Here is a 21190-nt window from a genome sequence, read left to right as displayed (position 1 = left end):
AGTCAAAGACTTGCTAGTTCAAATTTTTCTCTAGAGCTATGGATGAAAGCACCGATATAAATGATACTGCTCAACTGGTATTACTTGCCAGAGGTGATGAAAATTTTGAAATTACCGAGGAACTGGCATGCAGCCCATTAACCCTTTTGCAACAGCATACCTTTGTTTAACCTTTTCGCGATGGCGCACCTTTGTTTCAGACGCTCGTGCGGGACGGAAGGGAGTCGAAGGCAGTCACCGTACAGGACGGAGGTTTCACATCGCTAAGCCTAATTTTATAAAAAAAGTTTCGCTTCTAGCATCGTAATTTTTTGTATTCTTTTAGATTATTACTTGGGCTCTTATATATGTTAAAATTAGCACTTAATAATGTTTTTTCTTTATTTTACATGAAAACATATTTAAAAAATTGCTTGTCTTTTAAAATAATTTTCGGAAGCACTATTCAAATTATTCCAAAGTTTTAATTGATAAAATCCATCAATAAAGTTTTAAATTAATAAAACAACACAATAAAGACTGTGAAAAATCTCGAAGTACGGAGAAGTAGCAGTTTCTAACTTTTAAGAAAATGAATCATCACTCTCATCTGCGTTAATAAATGGTTCAATGACCATACAAGGGTATTCTTCCTCTGATAAATAGCGCCTTTCCGCTATAATACACTGGAGGTGAGGCTTTCCGAAATAAAAAAAGCAGAAACGGAAATATATCTGAAGGGCAATGCAAAACGTAACAGTACTCCACATACTAACCCTAAAAGACCGTATATATTAAAGGAAAAAATAGAATAAAAAATGGAATTTGATATAAATCAAACACGCAAATGTTTTCACTAGCACGCAGTGATTTTAAGAGCTCACCTCTGTTTACGTTCCCCCCCCCTCACAAGAGCTGATGAGTAAAATACCAAAGTCAAGCAGAATATATCAAACTCAAGGTCAGGAACTTTAAACTGTGTTCATTTCAAAAGTAATGGACATAGGATGCCATCTAGCGGCCTTCAGAAAAACGTTCCAGCTTAAAATGCACATATGCATCACCCATCCTCTGAATGCAATCTCTAGCGATGCATGGATGGGACGCCCGGCTGTAAGAGACATCCTTAGGGAATGCATAGATGGGACTCCCATCCTGAAAGTGTTAAGACGCTTGTGCAATACGGAAGAGAATTGAAGGCAGTCATCGCACATTTATATGAAAATATATTTAAAAAATTGCTTGTCTTGTAAAATAATTTTCAGAGGTGCTATTCAAATTATTCCACTGTTTTAATTGATAAAATTCATCAATAACGTTTAAAATTAATAAAACAACACAATAAAGACTATTTACAAAGCAAAATGCTGAAGGCAATGCAAAATGGAACAGAGCTCTACGTAGTAGAGGAAAAAGGACTTGGATATAAATCAGATACATGAACGCATGTGGTGATTTAAAGAGCCCACATCTATTAACGCTTCCTCCCCCCCACCCTCGCAACTTGTTGATGAGGAAAATACCAAACTCAGGCACAATATATCAAACTCAAGGTCAGGAACCTAAAACTGTGTTCATTTCAAAAGTAATGGACATACGGTGCCATCTAGTGGGCTTCAGAAAACTGTTCCAGCTTAAAATGCATATATACATCGCCTGTTCTCTAAATTCTAACTCTAGTGAATGCGTATATGAGATGTCCATCCGGAAAGGGTTAAAGGGAACTACGATTAGATGCGATATTTTTATGGATCTGGAAGGGCTTTCGACTTTGAAAAGACCTATAACAAACATATATAATATGACCAATGATGTTCTTTCTACATTGCATCATAAATCAGAATGTCCTGTGTAATCTGCATTGAATATGAAACCTTTAGTTGATGCAATCGTGAGGCTTGAAAACATTACACAATCTCATAGAGTCAATTTCAAGATTTTCTTCAGTCCATACCATCTGAATACTCTGATTTGCTGCATTACATGAGAGTAAGATGGCTTAGTGCAGGATATGTTTTCAAGCAAGTTTGGCAGCAGAAAAATACATGTCATTCTTCCATGAGAAACAGTGTTCTGCAGAATGCGAAGTGTTGGAAGATATGGTATAGTTTTTGGACTTCGTATTTTTCGCATATCTTCTTTGTTATATGAACAACTTAAATGTTAATATGGAAGGGGGAAAAATCTATTCATGATATCTAGACCCATCTCATAGTTTTAAAAGTAAAACTTGATCTGTTCAACAGACAACTTAGAACAATTTGTTTCATTTCCCGAGGTTACATTCAATACCTTTAGTAAATGAAGACAAGCTTAAGAGTTGGCCTGAGAAAACTGGATTTTGATTTTGAATGCAGATTTCAATGCCATTCCAACAGATCTGGATATTTTCACCATGCCTTTCAATGTAAATTGTGAAGCAGATTTGCAGCTTGAACTATTTGAGACACAATCTAACAACCACCACAAGTTCTTTTTCAATATTTCAAAATTAGTTTTACAAATTGCTATCAAAAACAAGTTTCTCATGTTTATTATCTCATGGTCAGTGCAATTAGTGCTATATTTGTTTCATCTTATATATGTGAAGAAGTTTTTTGTACCATGAATCTTAGGAATAATTCTATTAGAAATAGACTAGCAGATGAACATTTAGCATCACTTCTCAGAATTAGTACATCGCAGTTTGAAGCAATATTTAAGGAACTTTTTAAAGAAAGCTCTTGCAGTTTCATTCATCACATTAATATTTGTATACTCTTTCTAAAGTTTTAGAATAAAATTATATTTGCCCACTAATTCCCCCCCCCCTTCTGCTCCCAGAGAAGTTTGTTCATAACATTGCTAGACTGATCGCATTGGGGGTCCTTGTTTCATAATCTCTTATGGCTGCTGATGGAATCAATTCTAAACTTCGCATCTTTACTTAGAGAACTTTCAAGTACTTTATTAACACTGTAAAAAATATACATAAGTGTAAAATGGTAAAAACCATTTAATACATCTGCAGTCAAATCTATATTTCTCTTACATTCCACTTCTTTTACATTCAACAAATAGTTTATTATAAAATTGTACTTCCAACTTACATATAAAATAATTTACTATGCCATTTGTCAAGTAATGACAAGTATACTTATTTTACATAAGATTACAATATCCATAAATAAACTTTTTTAAAAATCAAATTGAAAGGAAAAAATACTTTAAAAAGGAGCTTGAAATGAGTATTTTGACAATTCATTTACTGCGCAGAATCTAAGAAAAGAAAGAAAAATAAAGTAATAAGCATTTTACAATTTAAAAAATCTTTACAACATTTATACAATAGTTATAAGAATTTCAATTAATGTACTTAAAATTTTACATACTTTGTCAATTAGAAGTTTTAATAGTTTGGCTAGCTTTTGCTTGAAGGTTTAGCTGGATGATCTGTCTGAAAAAGTTTGGCCTACTTAAATCTGAATGAAGCTTTCAATATTTACATCAGAATATCCAAAAAAATCAGTTCTCCAAAACACACTATATAGTTTTCCAGTGCTTCTACCATCTCCAACAATGGATTAGTGTTCTATAGATTCTCTTGGACTTTTATTATTAAATTTTACCCACCTTGCACAATTTGACATCAAGAATTTGGAAAATAAAGACAAGGACTTTGTTTTCCAAATATTATAGCTATCCGTAAAAGACATTTTTTTATTCTTCAATAATGCAAAAGCAGCTTTGTTTCTCATGATGGGTGCACGAAAATCTTTTCCATAACTTTTTCCATATTTTTAATAATGTGTTAATTATTTTTACCTATATCTAAAGGCTTCTGGAAAGGACTTTCTTGATATGTATCAAAACTTCTTGGGCTTGTCTCAAGTCCTTTTATTAAGTCTGTTGTGAATCTTTCTGGGGTTGAAAATTCCTTTTTTTTTTTTTTTGAAATGTAACAGCCCTTTTTTTAACCTGAATCTGTCGTAAACAGTATTCTTTTAAACGAAATTAAAGAATTTTAAAAGAAAGAAACAGCTGAAAATTATCTTAAAATATTCAATGCAACTCAGGTTATCTAATTATCATATATAAAGAAAAATTCAACAGGTTCTGGAAAATTATATAGTGTTGTGCTTTGAGGAATTGCTATCTATCTTGGAACACTCAACTTTATCCAGATTACAGTACACCAAAACTTTTCATACAGATAACAAAAAATTATGAATATCCAGCCAGAACTTTGGTAAACAAAAACCCCTCTCCCTCCAGCAACCGCTTGCCAAACAACGTTCTGCTTTGATAAAAAAACATCAAATTAAGTGCATATTCTACAATGAATTTCATGCACAAATTCCGAAAGCAAACATTCCTCACTTTTACAATCGATATTAAATGTTTACATCTGTCTCTGAGATCCAAATGATTTTGGTAAAAACCATGACTGAAAAACAAGGAACTGCATTCAGTTTTTACCAACATTTACAAAACCTCCCCGCCTTGAAACCACTGCTCTTCACAATGGCGTTTGCTTGCTTCTCAAATAGGAATGTGTATTTTTTCCCGGATATAGATAAGGGGGGAACTACAGAGTTAATTTTTTACTAAACAATACACGCACCTGCTCAGTAAAAAAGTCTTTCTTTTCCAGAGACTTTTCTCTGACCTCAACACGCTTGCTCCCCAAGCTAGTATTGTGATTTTACAAATTATTTCCTGTGGTTTAAATTTAATGTAAATATACTTTGCTATAATTAAAAATAGAAATTGAGTAAAGTTTTATTTAAATTAAAAATATTTTCTCAATATTTTGGGATGAAATACGAATAAAATAAGTATGAATGGGGAAATGAATGATCCGTACCAAAGCCAAAAAGACCAAGCACCCACCCCATTACCATAAAAAAACACAAATTTAATGTGCCAGATGAAAAGAAAATAAATAACGCTGGACATATACCAGTCAAATTTAGACCCAGGCAGTGTACATTTTGTAGCACAAGGAAGAAACGTCATAGAAGATACATGTGCGAAACGTGCAATATGGTTCTATGCATGTACCAAAAAGACAAAACATGCTGTGCAGTGTCACAAAAAATATTTATTCTTTGAAATTTAAAAAAAAAAAAAAAAAAAGTCTTTTTTTATCCTTATTTTACTGAGTTTTTAATTCATTTAGCCAAACGTCCTTATTATGTAGGCACTTTCACTGCTATAGAAAAATTACATAAATGTTTATTTTTTAATTTTTTCTGACGATTTACTTTGTAAAATAATGTAAAAAAATTATATATTATGCAATTCCTACATACATTTTTTTAAATTCATAAATTTCATCATTTATTGGAAATGTGCACAGAGAAAAATATGTTTTCCCCACCTACTACCTCAGTAAGTTTCAAAGTGCTAGACGCGCGGTGGTTTCACAGTGCGAGTACCACCCTCAGAACAATGGGCAAGAGTATTTTTTTAAATATAATATTCAATTTATAGAGTTTTTAGTTAAAAAATTATAAAAATAATATTGCACACGTCAAAAGATTAATCAAAACATAAATGAAGTTGCATGTTCCAAGTTGTAACTGCTTTCTTTATTTATGTTGAATATTTAGCTCTAAATTATAAGATCATGGTTATGTTTTTTAAGATCATGGTTATGTTCAAAATCCTGAACAAAATTAAGCAAGACTGATTCAAATGCCAAAATCTCCTGAAAATTTTTTCCAATTTATTCTGTTTTACACGCACATGAGACCAAAGCAACACATCCATGGTAACTGTAATTATGCCTCTCTTCCCAACATCATATTCTGCAGGAAAAACATGCACTTCTCTTGGTTTCTTGATTTAAAAAAAAAAAAAAAAAAAAATTCTGACAAAAGTTACAAATGAGTAAGTATCATTATTCTGTATGAAGATATTTTTATTGAAGAAAATTGAGAGAGCCCAGTCATCACTGCCTTAAAAGAACTTCACCAGAATATAATCAGATAACATTTCTAAAATAAATTATATACAGAAATTTACATGCTAGATCTCAACTCTCTACTCAAAGTTGTGTAAATGATCTTTTTTAACAAAAGAAAAAAAGAAAAGAAAAAAAAGTGGGATAATGCAGCTGTTTTGTGATGATAGCCTTAAAAGTAATTTCCACAAAACATTTAACAAATTACCACTATGAAAACTGGTTTATGCTTTTCTAAACATACCAGGGTTCTTAGTGGTCCTTACAAGTCCTTATATTTGAAAATAAAATATAGGAGCCCTTATAGGTGCTTACATTTTCTCTAAAGTACTTATTTTTTTGTTTTTAGTGCTTATTTTTTGCTTTTAAAGCCTTTTTCTTAACGAACGCACATTTTTCCCCTGTACCAAAGGCGAAACTAAATAGACAACTTTTCTTCCTTATATGGAACGTCAGATGGTGAATCATACTTCCAGAAATAGCTTTTCTCTCCTTTCTGTGCATTAATATAACCTTTGGTGTGCGCGAGTACAGACAGATGGACGTCGTTCTATTGGTCAATGAATTGCAAAAGTGGTAAAAAATTCCGGTACATTTCGTATTCTATTGCTCCCACCCTACACACTCTACACGTTTGAATTTCTATCAAGATTTTAATAATTTACATTCTCGTTCCACGTGGTCAGTTCATATTCACGTTTATTGTGATCGGTATGCTTATATCATGAGCATATGTATGAATATTTATAATAATATACACTCACTTCCAAAAGTTAAGCACGAAGATGTAGAATGCAAAAAATCAACAAATACTGCTTTGATTGACAAAAAATTCGGCAGGAAAATAGCACATATATATTAATGCATAAAACAAAATAATTCTATACAGAAATGAAAACAACATTAAATTTTTGTAAGTTATCAGATAATGACATACAGGAGACTTAAACAGAATTATGTATAAAGTGAAAATAAACAGCATAAAATGAAAAAAGAGGACATTAATAGGGTATGTGATCCCCCCTCATATGTATACAAAGTTTACACCTTGTGACCATGCTTTCAATTAGGTGGTCAACCACCACAGAATTAAGCAATCGCCATTCTTCTTGTAAAGCAGTTTCTAGCTCAATAAGAGTGGCTGGGAAATGTGAAGACAGGCACGGCCGAGAGCATCCCAAAAATTTTCAATAGGATTAAGGTCGGGTGAATATGCTGGTCATGCCATACACGCAATCCCTTCACTCTCCAGGTAGTCATCGACAATGTCAGCTCTATGGGGACATGTGTTATCGTCCATTAACACAAAAGTAGGGCCAACTGCTGCAGCGTACAATCTCACAATGGGTTCTAGGACTTCATCTCGATACCGCACAGCCATCAAAGAACCCCGTTTAAAGATGTACAGCTCGGTGGGGTATCCTAATGAAATCCCTGCCCGCACCATAATGCTTCTGCCTCGGAATGCGTGATGTTTGGTGATATTTTGGGACTTATTGCATGTTCGTTGCTCATGCCATATCCTTATACGCTTGTCATCTGACTCCAGAGCAAATCTTGACTCATCAGTAAACATGACATTACCCCAGTCAGATACATTCCAATTGACATGTTCCTGGCACCACAATAATCGTGTCCCTCTTGATTGGACGGATAGAGGAACACCCGGGCGTACAGTCCCCACATATGTAATCTTTGGCGTACAGTAGCAGCAGATATCACCTTACCAATGGATGCTGCAACCATAGATGTCACACGTGTGGAGGTCGCTCTGCGATTCCGCTTGGCTACAATAGCAATATATCGATCATCCGCGGGGTTGTAATCCTTGGGCGACCGGCTACGGGCCTTCGGACAACTGTCTGTGTGGTTTGGAATTGCTTCCATAAACGTGAAATTACAGAATGATGAACACCGAAGAAAAGAGCAACATCTGTGATCGACTGTCCTGCTTCAATGTGCCCCACAGCACGTCAGCACTCAGAATCTTCCATTTGTATTCTGGAAGTTGTAGAAACACATACGTCTTGAAAACAAATTGTACGAAAGTTTTAAACACCTTCTATCAGCACTTACAATCAACTTCTGTAACCCTTCATAAAGCTGGCTTCTTATATGATTGCCTTTTTTGCATATTTCTTGACATGAAAGCGAGATTGGCTGTTACCTAATATATTTGCATACTTCTATCTACCTCTGCAGCGAATTGCATCCTCTTCCATTCTGATTGGCTTCCGGAAATTAGCATTTTCCTCTCCGTGCTGAACTTTTGGAAGTGAGTGTATTTTCAGTAACTGCTGAAGTATAGACAATCTTCAAAAATGGGTGTGTTTTAACACAGATTAGTTTTCTAAGGAATAATATTCGGAATATCATAAAAGTAATCGAATAGTCAAAATAAATTCCCCCCCAATGCATTATACATTACAGACTTACCTTTTTTTACTTAAATTACTTTGCTTGCAATATCTGTTAAGGGAAAACTGTTATACAATGAAAATTTAGAAAATGTTCAGAATTTTGATTTAAGTTAAATTATTTAAATATTAATATGAGTGAAAAAATGTATTGTATTTATTTTTAGATGCCAAGAAAATATAATAAATATGACTTATTTATTTTCTCTATTTTGAACTGAAATTTCATCATTAAATTTCTTTTAAGGTTATGCAATTCTTTATAATGTAATTAGACAGGAGCTTATTTTTTTCCCTTAAAATGTGCTTGAAAAGTGCTTATAGGTGCGTATTTTTGTTAACTAAAATGTGGCTATGAACCCTGTATACAATTTATGCTTTCCTAAACACACAACTGTTTCTTAACCAAATGAGCATTACAAATAGGCTAAACTTGAAGCTAAATCTCTGCATGGAATTTTATTTGGACAATTATGTATCAGAAATAAGTGTTAAGCTATATATGTATAACCTTTTCACTGAGAATATTAAATATTTAATAACGGCTAATCATTACGTTAAATAACATTACACCCCAAATTCAGAGCTAGGATTTTAAAAAACTTATTTAGAAAATATTACACTTATTCTCTTCTTTTATTTTTGAATGAATTTATGAATAAAATATTAAAAAAATTCTTATCTTTTAGAGAAATTATTTTAAAACTCGTAATAATATTTTAACATTAATCTGGGTAACAGATAACGTTTTACAAAACCTATGATTCTTTAAGCAGCTTTATCACCTTCAAAATATTATTATATAAAACATTAAAAATTACTGCAATGGATCATCAGATAGTTAGGAAAATCTTTGTAATTATTGGACAAATTACCTTTGGTTTCAAGAAATTTTTAGCTCAGGATACACTTGACCAGATGCTCTCAACCAGGCAGGAATTCCTTCCCCCCAGAGGAAAAATTTCATAGTTTCAGAGAGAAATGCAGTTTATCTCTTATTAAGCTAGTCAGTATTTTAATTTATGAATATTTAAAAAAAAAACTCTTTTACTCAAATTTTGGTATTTATCGACATTTCCTATACTTTTTGTTGTTTAATTAATAAAACGTGCTAAAAATAATCTAAATAAATGTATATGCAGTTTTCACGTTTTGGAAAGGAGGGGAGAATGAACTTCTAAAGGGCCATTCACATTGGAGTTTATCTCAGCCAACGGAGTCAGTTCCATGTGTCGACGACTAGCTCCACTATGCCTGCGGTTCAGATTTTCCAACTTGCTGCCCTATGGGCAAAAATTGGTTTTGGACATGGGTCAGCTAAGTCAGCTGTATCCGTTAGCTCAGATAAACCCCAGTGTGAACGGCGCCCTTTGCAGTTATGAAAGGGATCCATGGACCAAAAAAGGCTGAGAACCCTTGCATTAGATCATCTTCATGAATAGATATGATGTACTCGTAAAAAAATTTCAGAACCATTAGTATATTGCATTTAATTTTAGGAATCATGGATATCCAAGGAAAAAAGGGGAGAACATTAATAACAGTATATTATTATTGCTGCATAGATGTATTAGTTGAATACATTGGTTGCTATAGATTCCAAAATTTAGCAAACATCTGACAAACAGGCTATGAAGAAAGACTGTCATAACACAGTAAAAGAAACCTATAGCAAACAATGCCTCTTTCACCAACTCCATAATATTAAAAGCAGGGCTGGCAAAAGTGGATGACCACTGCCCACAATTAGGTACCAACTAAGGCTTTTCTGACAGTAAAACACTACATGAATTTTTATTAGCAATTACTCACCTATAAACAAGTATTAAAACAGAAAAACATTTAATGCTAGAAATTGTATTTAACACAAAAATAATATCTAATACCTTTAAAATAAAAATAAAATAATAATTGCCAAAGTAAAACACAGAATTAGGCAAAGCAACAGCCTTGTGTTTAAATCTATGGAAATCCGAAAATTACACAAGGGTTTAAATCCCACATATATCAAGGGTCATGAACACAAGGTTAAAATCTATGCCCAAACCAAAGGTTGCTTTGCCCAATTGTAAACTATTTGAACAGTGAGAGAAAATGAAAATAAAAACAGCTTGAAGGGAAACTTTATTTATTTATTTATTTATTTTTTGAAAGCAGGTGCTTAACATCCTAGTGCCAGCCTTGCTCAAAAATAACTCCAGTGTGCAGAAGCATATTATAATTGCACCACAAAATACTAGAAACACATTTAATATAATGTGCCAGTTTTAACTCATGTCAAAATGTGTGTGTGTGTGATTATGGCAAAGCCTCGAGGGCTATCTGTCTAAGGGGAGGGATGCCTTCGTGGAGGACTTTCTAAGGGAAACTGGCTCGTATACACGTTCCGCATGGGAAAAACCACGAAAACGCCCATGCAGCCAGCCTGTTTGCGGATTCGAACCTCAGACCAAACTACCAGTGTTCAGCGACTTTACCGCTCGGCCACTGGTGGGCTACTTATGTCGAATGAAGAATTGATGATTGAACACACAACATGAAGAGAGAACTGACTGAAATAAGTTCCATTTTATAAAAAAAGAACTGAACGTAGAGCACGAAGACAGACCTGGCTGAAATAACTGCCATTTTATAAAACAGAGTGTTGCGGACATGTGGAAGTGCATTTAGAATATATTTATCTTCAGATTCTTTCGGAATTTTTCGGAACTCTGAGATCTATTTTCACAGTACATAAATGCTATATTTGCTGACATTATACACATCTTATAATAGCGATTTTTGTTTAAAACTGCTGACAAGAATTAAGGCAGATTGTAATTTCACACCCTCTACAATATGTGAAATCTGATTTGACTGCATTACATAACTATAACTTCGTAGAAGACCTTTGCGCTTTTTAACTGGAATTGATACATTATAAAATGATTTTATTCTGTTTTATATGCAAATTATCTTATTAGATGTCCAAACTTTATCAGGGACTTCTTAATTTTGATTGCTTGCCTTTTACTGTTCTATAATTTCGCTGATATGAAAAGTGGAATGCTTAATTTCACAATCCAAACATTTGATGGATCAGCATATAAACACAGTATTGCATTAAAAAAATGTATTCCCGGGTGACGCAGTTGTACAATACCACATGACCCTGTAACCAAATAGCAAATGAATAACTAGAAAAGCATCAAAATGTGTTCATAAATACGAGGGCTATCCAGAAAGTAGATTACGTTTTGGAATAAAAAAATAAACAAAGTATAGGAAACAAATTTTATTATATACAGATGAAAGCCACACTCAAATACTACTTTTCTACATAGTCACCATACAAATTAAGGCATTTATCGTAGCGATGTACGAGCTTGGAAATTCCTTCGTCGAAAAATTCGGCCGCCTGCGCCTTCAACCACTTCGTTACCTCTTCTTGCAGCTGTGCGTCGTCATCAAAACGCTGCATAGCCAGCCACTTCTTCATTGCTGGGAATAGGTGGAAGTCGCTCGGTGCCAGGTCGGGACTGTACGGCGGATGAGGAAACAACTCCCACTTAAAAGATTCAAGAACTTTACGAGTGACATTTGCCGTGTGGGGCCGGGCGTTGTCGTGAATCAACAAGATCTTAGAGCTCAACATTCCTCTGCGCTTGTTTTGAATTGCTCTTCTGAGTTTTTGGAGAGTTTGGCAATACCTTTGAGAGTTTATTGTAGTGCCTCTTTCCAGGAAGTCCACCAAAATTACACCTTTTCTGTCCCAAAAAACAGTCGCCATCATCTTCCTTGCCGACATTGTTTGCATGCATTTCTTGGGTTTTTGGGGAGAACTTGTGTGCCCCCACTGCATTGATTGCAATTTCGTTTCACAGTTCACATGTTTCACCCATGTTTCGTCACCAGTAACGATGCGATCGAGTAAAGAGTCACCATCCTTATGGTAAGCGTCCAAAAAGTTCAACGCTGCAGCCATTCGCTGATTTTTGTGGTCCTCTGTCAAGATTTTTGGAATCCATCTTGCACAAAACTTGTGGTAACCAAGCTTTTCGCTGATGATTTCGTGCAACAAACTTCGCGAAATTTGTGGAAAACTCAAAGAAAGTTCCGTTATTGTGAAATTTCGATTTTCACGGACTTTAGCATCGACTTTTTCGAGAAGTTCGGCGGTCACTATGCTGGGTCTCCCACTTCGATCTTCGTCGTGAACATTGGTTCGGCCATTTTGAAATCTTATGACCCACTGACGCACTCCACCTTCAGTGATAATGTTGTCCCCATACACTTCACGAAGCTGCCGATAGATTTCTATCGGTTTACAGTTTTTTGCAGTCAGAAACCTTATTACTGAGCGCACCTCGCAGCTCGCGGGATTTTCAATTAACGCAGACATTTCAAACCGTCACAGTATCTGAACGGAGCACAGCACGAACCTCTCACTAGCACGGCTAGATGCAGACTGAGCTGCGCAACGCTCTGACCCCAAGATGGCCGCGCTAGCCCCGCCCCTAGCGGACACAGACGGAAACGTAATCTACTTCCTGGATGGCCCTCGTATATAGGTGGCTTTGATCTTTAATCACTAGTTATCACCGATTAAACCATCATCTCATTTTTCTAAATCTGACCAAATCATTACAATGACTTTCGGATGCAGCATTTAAAGTATAAAGCAGATTAATAAACTACTTATTATATTATTAGACAGATATATGGAACATTTTCTCTCTTCAGTTAGATGATAAAATTACCAGATTCAAACCATCAGCGGGGAAATATATATTAAGGAAATTAAAATTGTATGTGAATTAAAATTGTACTGTATCCTGCCTGCTTATAATGTGTACACAACCTATTTCTAAACATTTGCATAAGTAATATAGAAATGTTTTATTTAATATATTACACAGGTCCAAGCATTCAAATGAAATATGAACTAAAAATATAATTTTTCTTCAAACATTTGTCTATAGAATACCTTTGCTATCTTGATTTGGAGGGTTAAAATTTCTAGATGTGTTCTGTCTAAACTGCTCCACAAGATCTGGATTAGCAGCTTGCATTTGTGCTGCTAAATACTGGCCTCTAGAATAAAAGAAAAAATTATGTCTTTGTTTTACAATAAGGTTCATACTTAGAAGGAAAGAAACACCAGTGTAAATATTGTATTGTGGTAGATCAAAACAATTTACCAGCATAAAAGATGTTTAATCATATTATTTAATGAAGGGAGAAATCTGCACATAGTCTTTTCATAGCGTAATGAAGCCCACCAGTTCAAGGTATTTTGGAATCACATTAAGAGGCAATTAGTTAGTACTCCTAGAAAATGATCTAATCATTATAAAGGTTGATTAACTTAAAGATAGACGTCTGATCACAGTGGCTCACAAAATTTACTCCTGTCCACACAATAGTATTTAAAATTATCTGATTAGTACTCAACTTATACCCCTTACACTGTTTATCTCTAAACATTAAAACATTACCTACATTCCGAATGACGGAATGTTTTAGATGTAAACTACTTTTTAACTTTCAGGCTTCCTTTTCCTTCAGTCTTGTCAAGACATATTTTTAAAATCAGATTATTTCTTGTGTGTGTATCAGTCAACACAGACCATATTATATAAAATTTAATTAATGCACTCATGTCTGCATTTCTAAATTTTATCTAAATTTGAAGTAATAAAGCGTCATTACTGATTAACTAAAAAAATGAACTCTATCATAATTCATTTTTCCTAATGTTATGTCATCTACCTTTCACAAAAGAATAATACATCTGCCAACCTTGAACTATGAGATACTGGTATATTCATGAAAAATTAGGAGTTTTTTGCACTTTGAGGGGAATCCTTTTCAAAAGATTGCCAAATCCACTGATATTCATGTTACATGAATGATTTAGTTATTGTGCTATTTATCATATTATTCTGATATAAAATGCATTAATATTTAGTTAGATAATCTAAGTTTTATGCTCTTTTGCTAATTTCATCTTGCAATTTTACACTTTCATTCGAAGAAAACCTTTTATTTACCAATGGCCTTTTAAATACCATAAAAAATAAAAATTCATGTACACTGTGTAAAAAACAAAAAGGACAGTTCTATATCGCCCGTTCTACTGGGACGATTGACAAATTCAAATAGTGTTTTTTATGTCTCGAAAGCATGACTTAGGACATATATTACATTTATATATAGCATTGTACTAACATAGATATTTTAACATAAAATCAGACTTTTTCTGAAAAACATACTATTTTTTTCCATATTTCAATTCTACGACTCAAATTATGCCTGGATATTAAATTTTGTAAAATCTGAAGCAAAATTTATGGAGAAATTCAAAAATTAATCTTGCCACAATATTTTCAGTTTGCACCAAGAATAATTCAATTGGCGAACTTCTTACTATATAGCAACTAATTTTCCTTTCCCTTCCATAATGCCGGAGTGGGGAGAAAAAGGCACCTCATTCCTACCTTATTACATCGTGCATAAGCAGAAAAAAATCACATAGTTCCCAATTTCAAATAATTTTAGCAAATTGTTTAAACCACATTTGATGTTTATCGCTTTCAACAAATATGCCAAATTTCAAAATGCGCCAATACATAAATCTACACATATCTTTGGAAATTTTGAATAAAAAATTCATTTTTTGCAAGTATGCTTAGATATACTTTATGATGATGGTAAAAATTTTATAGATTATAATTCAAATTTTTTTCTGAAAAATTTATAAAAATTTTAAAAATAAATCATAAAAACTGGGTGAATTTTATTTAGAATGAACCTGAATTTTGAAATGTGAAAGTAAGAATCAAAAAGTTTAATAAAAAAAAAAAAGAGAGATTAATAAATATATAGGAAACTCAACATTCAAGGGATAAAATTTTGAGAGGTAATTTTTTAAAAACTACTCGTGTGATTTTTTACAAAGCTTGGCAGTTTGGCATAATTTGAGTCGTAGAATTGAAATATGGGAAAAAATTGGTATGTTATTTCAGAAAAGGTCCGATTTTTTGAGTAAAAATACTTATATCAGAACAACACTATATATAAATCTAATATAAATACTAAGTTGCGCTTTCGAGACATGAAAAACGCAAGTTGAATTTCATCAATCAGCCCAGTAGAACGGGAGATATAGAACTGTCTCCCCCTTTTTTTGCACAGTGTACAAAATACTATTGTGCTTTATAAAATTTAATGCACATATATTATAATTTTAAAACACATGTGGGCAATTTTATAACTTTTCAATTCAAATATCAATTACGATAAGAAACTTCTACTTGAAATACATGATCAGCAAATAAAATCAGATTTTTTAAGTAATTCTTCAAGGGGGTAAAAATTAACCCTGCTCTTTTCTCTTGGCAACCAGGGGGGGATATATTATTGGTAAATACTGTTATGATTTTGATTAAATCACAGCAATTTTAATGATAAATTTGAAGAAAAATAAAAATTAAAACCATTTAATGGAATTGTTACTGGAACCATTGTTTCTTAGCAGCAGGTGAAATATATCTTCAATCCTGAGACGGCAAATGAATGTTAGACATATTTATGAAGTGGACTTTTTACTGCTCCCTAAATTTACAAATTACTGGTGTGCAAAAATTAAGGACGAGACGGTTTTTTCAATATGTACAAAAGCTTTCCAAATCAACACATTTAATACCGTAAGATCCCCAATATGTAAGGACATGAGTAATGTAAGCAACACTTACTAAAAGAGAAATCAGAGGGATAAAAAGCTTTATTGAAAAAGTAGCATGGAGCGCAATGCGACTGAAGGCCGAAACATCCCTGTGATGGGTGTCCAGCAAGAAACATCCGGTCTTTAATAGGGGATATGATCTTCCCTGACTGCTAGGCAGGTTTCACAGCGTCTGCCCATGCTGAGAATGAGGGTGTCAATGAGTTGTTGAGGCATTGCTGCCCATTCGTCTTGCAGCGCCAGTCGAAGCTCCGAAATCGTTACTGGTGGTAAGGTACGAGCTGCCAAACGTCTGCCTAGAAAATCCCATACATGCTCGATGGGATTGAGATCCGGAGATCGTGCCGGCCAATCCATACGCTCAATATCTTCACTCTCTAAGAGCTGTTTGGCAGCTACTGTGCGATGACATGGTGCATTGTCGTCCATGAAAAGGAACTGCGGACCCATAGCGCCTCTAAAAAGACGCACATATGGAAGAAGAATCTCGTTACAATAACGGGTCCCGTTGACTGAACCTGCGTCGAAGAGGTGAAGGTCTGTACGACTACCAAGCATGATGCCTCCCCAAACGAGAACACCGCCACCTCCATACCTGTCCCTTTCAATGATGTTCGAGGGATGATTGCGGCTTTCCCGCTCTCTCCAGATGAGTATGCGATGAGAATCGCTACTCAGACTGAATCTGCTCTCATCTGTAAAGAGTACTCGTCCCCATTCATTGTCTCTCCAATTCCGGTGTTCCCGGCACCACAGAGAACGCCTTCTCCGATGGGCAGGCGTCAGAGGTACACATCGTACTGGGCGTCGTGCAAACAGACCACCACCGTGCAGTCTTCTGGCCACGGTAAAACGCGATATCGGTCGTCCAGTCGCCTGTCTAGCGATTTCTCCCGCTGTCTGCCGCCTGTTTCTTCTGGCCTGTAAGGCAATATACCGGTCATCTGCGGGTGTGGTTCCTCGTGGACGACCACTACTAAACCCCTGGATAGCTGTAACTGTAGTTTGAAATTGTCTCCAAAGTCGTGAAACGATGCTGTGAGCAATTCCGAACTCTGCAGCCACACTTGTCACACTGCGGCCTTCCTCCAACTTCCCAATGATTCGACCTCAGGGAAAAGCATCCAGATGTCGTCTAACAGATTGATTATTCGCTATTTCTTGCTGAGGCAGCAACTCGGTGTGATTTTAACTGCTATACGGCGTGAAATCTCTTTGCCAGAAATACTGATCTTACACCGACAACATGCTTTATACTACTCAGACACTCCCCCCATTACGTCTACCTGCATATCTGCGCATGTGCTACCGTACATCACCTTACTTAATCTCCTAATTGGTCTTTCTGTTCGCTCTGCCTCTTCGTTCAGCTGATATGCTAATTTTTCGACTTCGTCCTTAATTTTTGCACACCAGTGTATATCCCAGTGACAAAACTTGATACCTCGAAATCTATCGATCCCTCAGCATTTGCAATTAGCAGACAATAATTTTCATATTCCTTTTCAAATAGATGCAATAACTGGAAGTGAAGTAAATTTTTATGTATTAAAGAATGAACAAATTCATTTGGTGAATAAAAAATGTATTTTGGAAAATACTAATTTGGACATTTCATAACAGGGTCACTTCCTCAATTAACGAATCAATCTTACCGTTACTTATAGATGATCAGCAAGTCAGCAGTGATTGACTTAAATTTAAACGAGATATTAAAACTTTTTTTGAGCTAATATAAGGAACTTCAGAGTGGACAATGTCTGACATGAAAAGGAAAAAGCCATTACAAGTTTACTACCTGAAAATAACCCACTATATACTCTAGAAGCAATACAAGTCAGAAACTAACAATAAATATAAACTAACATCAGAAAAATTTCTCAACATTTTAAGATATTTAGGGGGCAAATATGCTGTTGCTCTTGAAGGATATTAGCTGCAGCTTTTATTGTTGCAGCATATATAAAACATGCAATACAGAACAAATTAGCACTCAAAAATAATACGTATAACATATAGTATTCTGTGTGTCTACCTGTGGCATGTTATACATGCTCTATCATTAAACTTGAATTAAGCAAAATTTTTAATCGTGAGTGAAACAGCCATCTAAGTTGCATTAACCCACACCCAAAGTTCATCATTTACAGAAAGACTGTCATAATGCACACTTTTCATTTCATCATATCTCACACATACTGAATAAGGGCCAAAAAATCAGTAAGGTCCACATTGTTGTTGGAGTATGGGGAATGGCTTTGCTGTCTAAGAAAACCACACTGGGATGACAAAAGTACAGCAGCAGCTGCAGAATGTCATCCAGTTATCAAACACTCATTACAGTGACTTGAACTCTTCCAAGAGATCAAATTCTGTACTTCAATAGCCTCTTCGATAAAAATGCTTCTAGTTAGCAAAGTATTTGTGATACAAATTATAATCTTCAAGATGTCTCTACCAGCGATCTGCAACCATACATTTCTACATAAAAATAAAAAAAAAAAAAAAGAAACTGATTTATATCTGAGATCATGTCATGCCACTCAGTTTCCCATTCACATTTTACACTGTAAGGATCCTAAGTTTTACTAATGTTTATTTTATTTTAAATCTTTACTATCACTTCTTATTTTCTACTTCTGGCCAAAATTAAAAGCTTGAACTTATTTATGCAAATTTGTCTTGCTAACGCCAAGTACTTAAGTTGTGGCTTTTTGCCAAGCAAGAGAGAGGAAGGAGTTATTAGAAGCAGGCCGCTTGCCATAGTAGTTTTACTCGGTTGCTGGTTGCCTTCAAGGCCAGAGATTTAGTCCTCTTGATAATTTCAAACGTATCGTAGTTTTAACAGCTCTCTGTACTACATATGTATTTTGTTAAATAACGGCCAATCTTAAAGTTAGGCACTTGTATATTAATCCAAAGTTAGTTTTAGTTAGAGTTTTAGTTAGTAGTTTTATATTCTTACGTTCAGACCACAAGTGGTTGGTCTCTGTATTCCGAAGTTCCGGAAATCTCTGTAAAGATAGAAAAATAAAGGGTTTCGTATACCCTTCCTGTGTGTATTGTCTACATCACAATTTATTGAACATAGCTTGAGTAAGCTCCCTGTTCCGAGTCAGGACAGTTCATGTTTCCAAAGCAAGTAAAGAGGAACACAAATCCTGATAGTGGCGCCCGACGAAGAAGAATAACCATGGCCGACTTTCAAGAACCTGTGGTGCCTGCAGAAGGGGCTCAGAATCCAGAAATGCCAGCTGCCGCCCTGGAAGGATTTGGGTACATCGTCCAGACAATGCGCGCATCGATGAAACCAGAAGCAACCTTCAATGGAAACTCACCGGTAACCAGTTTTTTGGAAAAATTAGATGACCACTTCATGCTGTATCCAGTCCATGAATTCCAGAAAGTCACCTTAGCTACCAGCGCTTTGAGGGACCAAGCGCTTAATTGGTTCAAATGTATAGGCAGAAACCTCTTGGGTCAAGCGGGAAGCGCCACCTATACTTACGAAAATTTCAAGGCTGCCTTAGTAAAAGCCTTCCCTGTCATAAGAAATCGTTCAAAATTAGAAGCGAAACACTTCAGCATATACCAGCAACGAATTGAAAATCTCTCAAACTTTATTTTAAGAAAAATTCACGTCTTTAAACTCTTGTATGGAATCCGTCTGGATCCAGAGATAATCCAAGTGATTTTGCCGAGGTTACTTCCCCAAGTATAAGACTTTATTGAATTACGGAATCCGACTACACTGGAAAAGTTATTTGAGCTAGCAATCCAGTTTGAAAGTAGAAGAACGGCGGACATTGAAAGAAGACGCCAGTATGAGCAACGAAGCCAATTTGGTGCGCCAAGACCACAGCAAAGGCAAGAACACGGCTACGGAAGCAAATCGAATCAGTGGGCAAGAAAACCTGAGTATCCAAAAACAACCGGCGAACGTCGACAGTTCAATAGTAAGCCAGAAAAAAAGTCTGAAGGACAGCGGAAAAAGAAGAAAGGCATGGAAAGGAAGAAAGAAAATTTAAACTAAAACGGATTTCTGCTGACGGGAGGGTGCGGAAATCCAAAGGCCAAGAAAACCCCTCTTCCTTCAAGTTAAATACAGTAATGGTGAAAAATTTGACTCTTCCGAAGATTGAAGTGTTGGTGAATAATATCCCAGCCACCGCACTCCTGGATACAGGCGCGCAGTGTTCCTGTGTGGCAGAAGATTTTTTTAGGAAGTATTTTTGTAAATACCGCATATATAATTCGGATAATACGACAGTGTCAGCTGCGCAGGGAGAAAGATGCAAATGCATAGGTAAAATACCATTATATATTTGCATTAAGGACGAGAAAGTAAAGATCATGTTTTTTATCGAAAAAAATTTACAAGCATATGTCATTTTAGGGATAGATTTTCTTTCAGAGGCAGAAGCAACACTGGATTTCAACCAAGCGTCCCTTAAGCTGACCATGCAACCAGTTCTGGAAGAAAAAAGAGAACCACCCACATTAAACCTCAACCACCTGCCTAAGGGAAAGCAACAAAAAATTCGACAAGTGGTAAGTGAATTTGCTTCGTTATTTAGTGATATTCCCGGATTTACTCAAGTTACTAACCATAGTATCGACACAGGAGATTCACTGCCAGTTCACCACACACCGTATCGGTACAATAAGAATAAAGAAAAATTATAGAGTGGCACATTCGAGATATGTTACGTAAAAAGATCATAACGCCCATCTCGACTAGTTATGCTAGCCCGGTTGTGTTATGTAAGAAAAATAATGACTATCCAGTAACACATCCGAAAAGGTGGTGTTTTGCAATTGACTATCGTAAATTAAACTCCATGACTAAATATCCAGTATATCCGTTACCTATTATTGAAGAAATTTTAAGGAACATAACTTTTACGAAATATATGACTACGTTAGACTTAACGACTGGTTATTTTCAAATAGGTGTTAAACCAGAAGATGTGCCAAGTCTGGCGCTTATGCATTCTTGTGTATGCCGTTTGGCCCTTCAGGAGCACCAGCAACGTTTCAGCCATGAATGGACATTGTGCTAAGGCCTGTTCTAGGAAAGACCACATTTATCTATTTAGACGATATCATTATTACCAGTGA

At 35.2% G+C, this 21190-nt stretch overlaps 1 protein-coding gene across 2 annotated transcripts in view; it reads right to left on the bottom strand.

The window, feature by feature from the left end:
- Positions 1-2900: 2900 nt before the first annotated feature.
- LOC118194920 (small glutamine-rich tetratricopeptide repeat-containing protein beta-like) overlaps positions 2901-21190 on the bottom strand; it is a 111062-nt gene continuing 92772 nt past the window's right edge. The window contains exons 11-12 of one of the 2 annotated variants that reach the window (XM_035366133.2): positions 13310-13416; positions 2901-3237 (exon numbers count right to left, since the gene is read on the bottom strand). In XM_035366133.2, the coding sequence (XP_035222024.1) occupies positions 3224-3237; positions 13310-13416 (121 nt within the window). In that variant the 3' untranslated portion in view covers positions 2901-3223. The remainder of the gene's footprint in view (positions 3238-13309; positions 13417-21190) is intronic. The other variant, XM_035366134.2, reaches the window with a different exon arrangement.

The sequence above is a fragment of the Stegodyphus dumicola genome, chromosome X1 (assembly GCF_044657685.1).
Source record: "Stegodyphus dumicola isolate Sdum_Otavi_A_Nest chromosome X1, ASM4465768v1".
Lineage (NCBI taxonomy): Eukaryota > Metazoa > Arthropoda > Arachnida > Araneae > Eresidae > Stegodyphus > Stegodyphus dumicola.
This window is presented reverse-complemented; position numbering and strand designations above follow the sequence as displayed.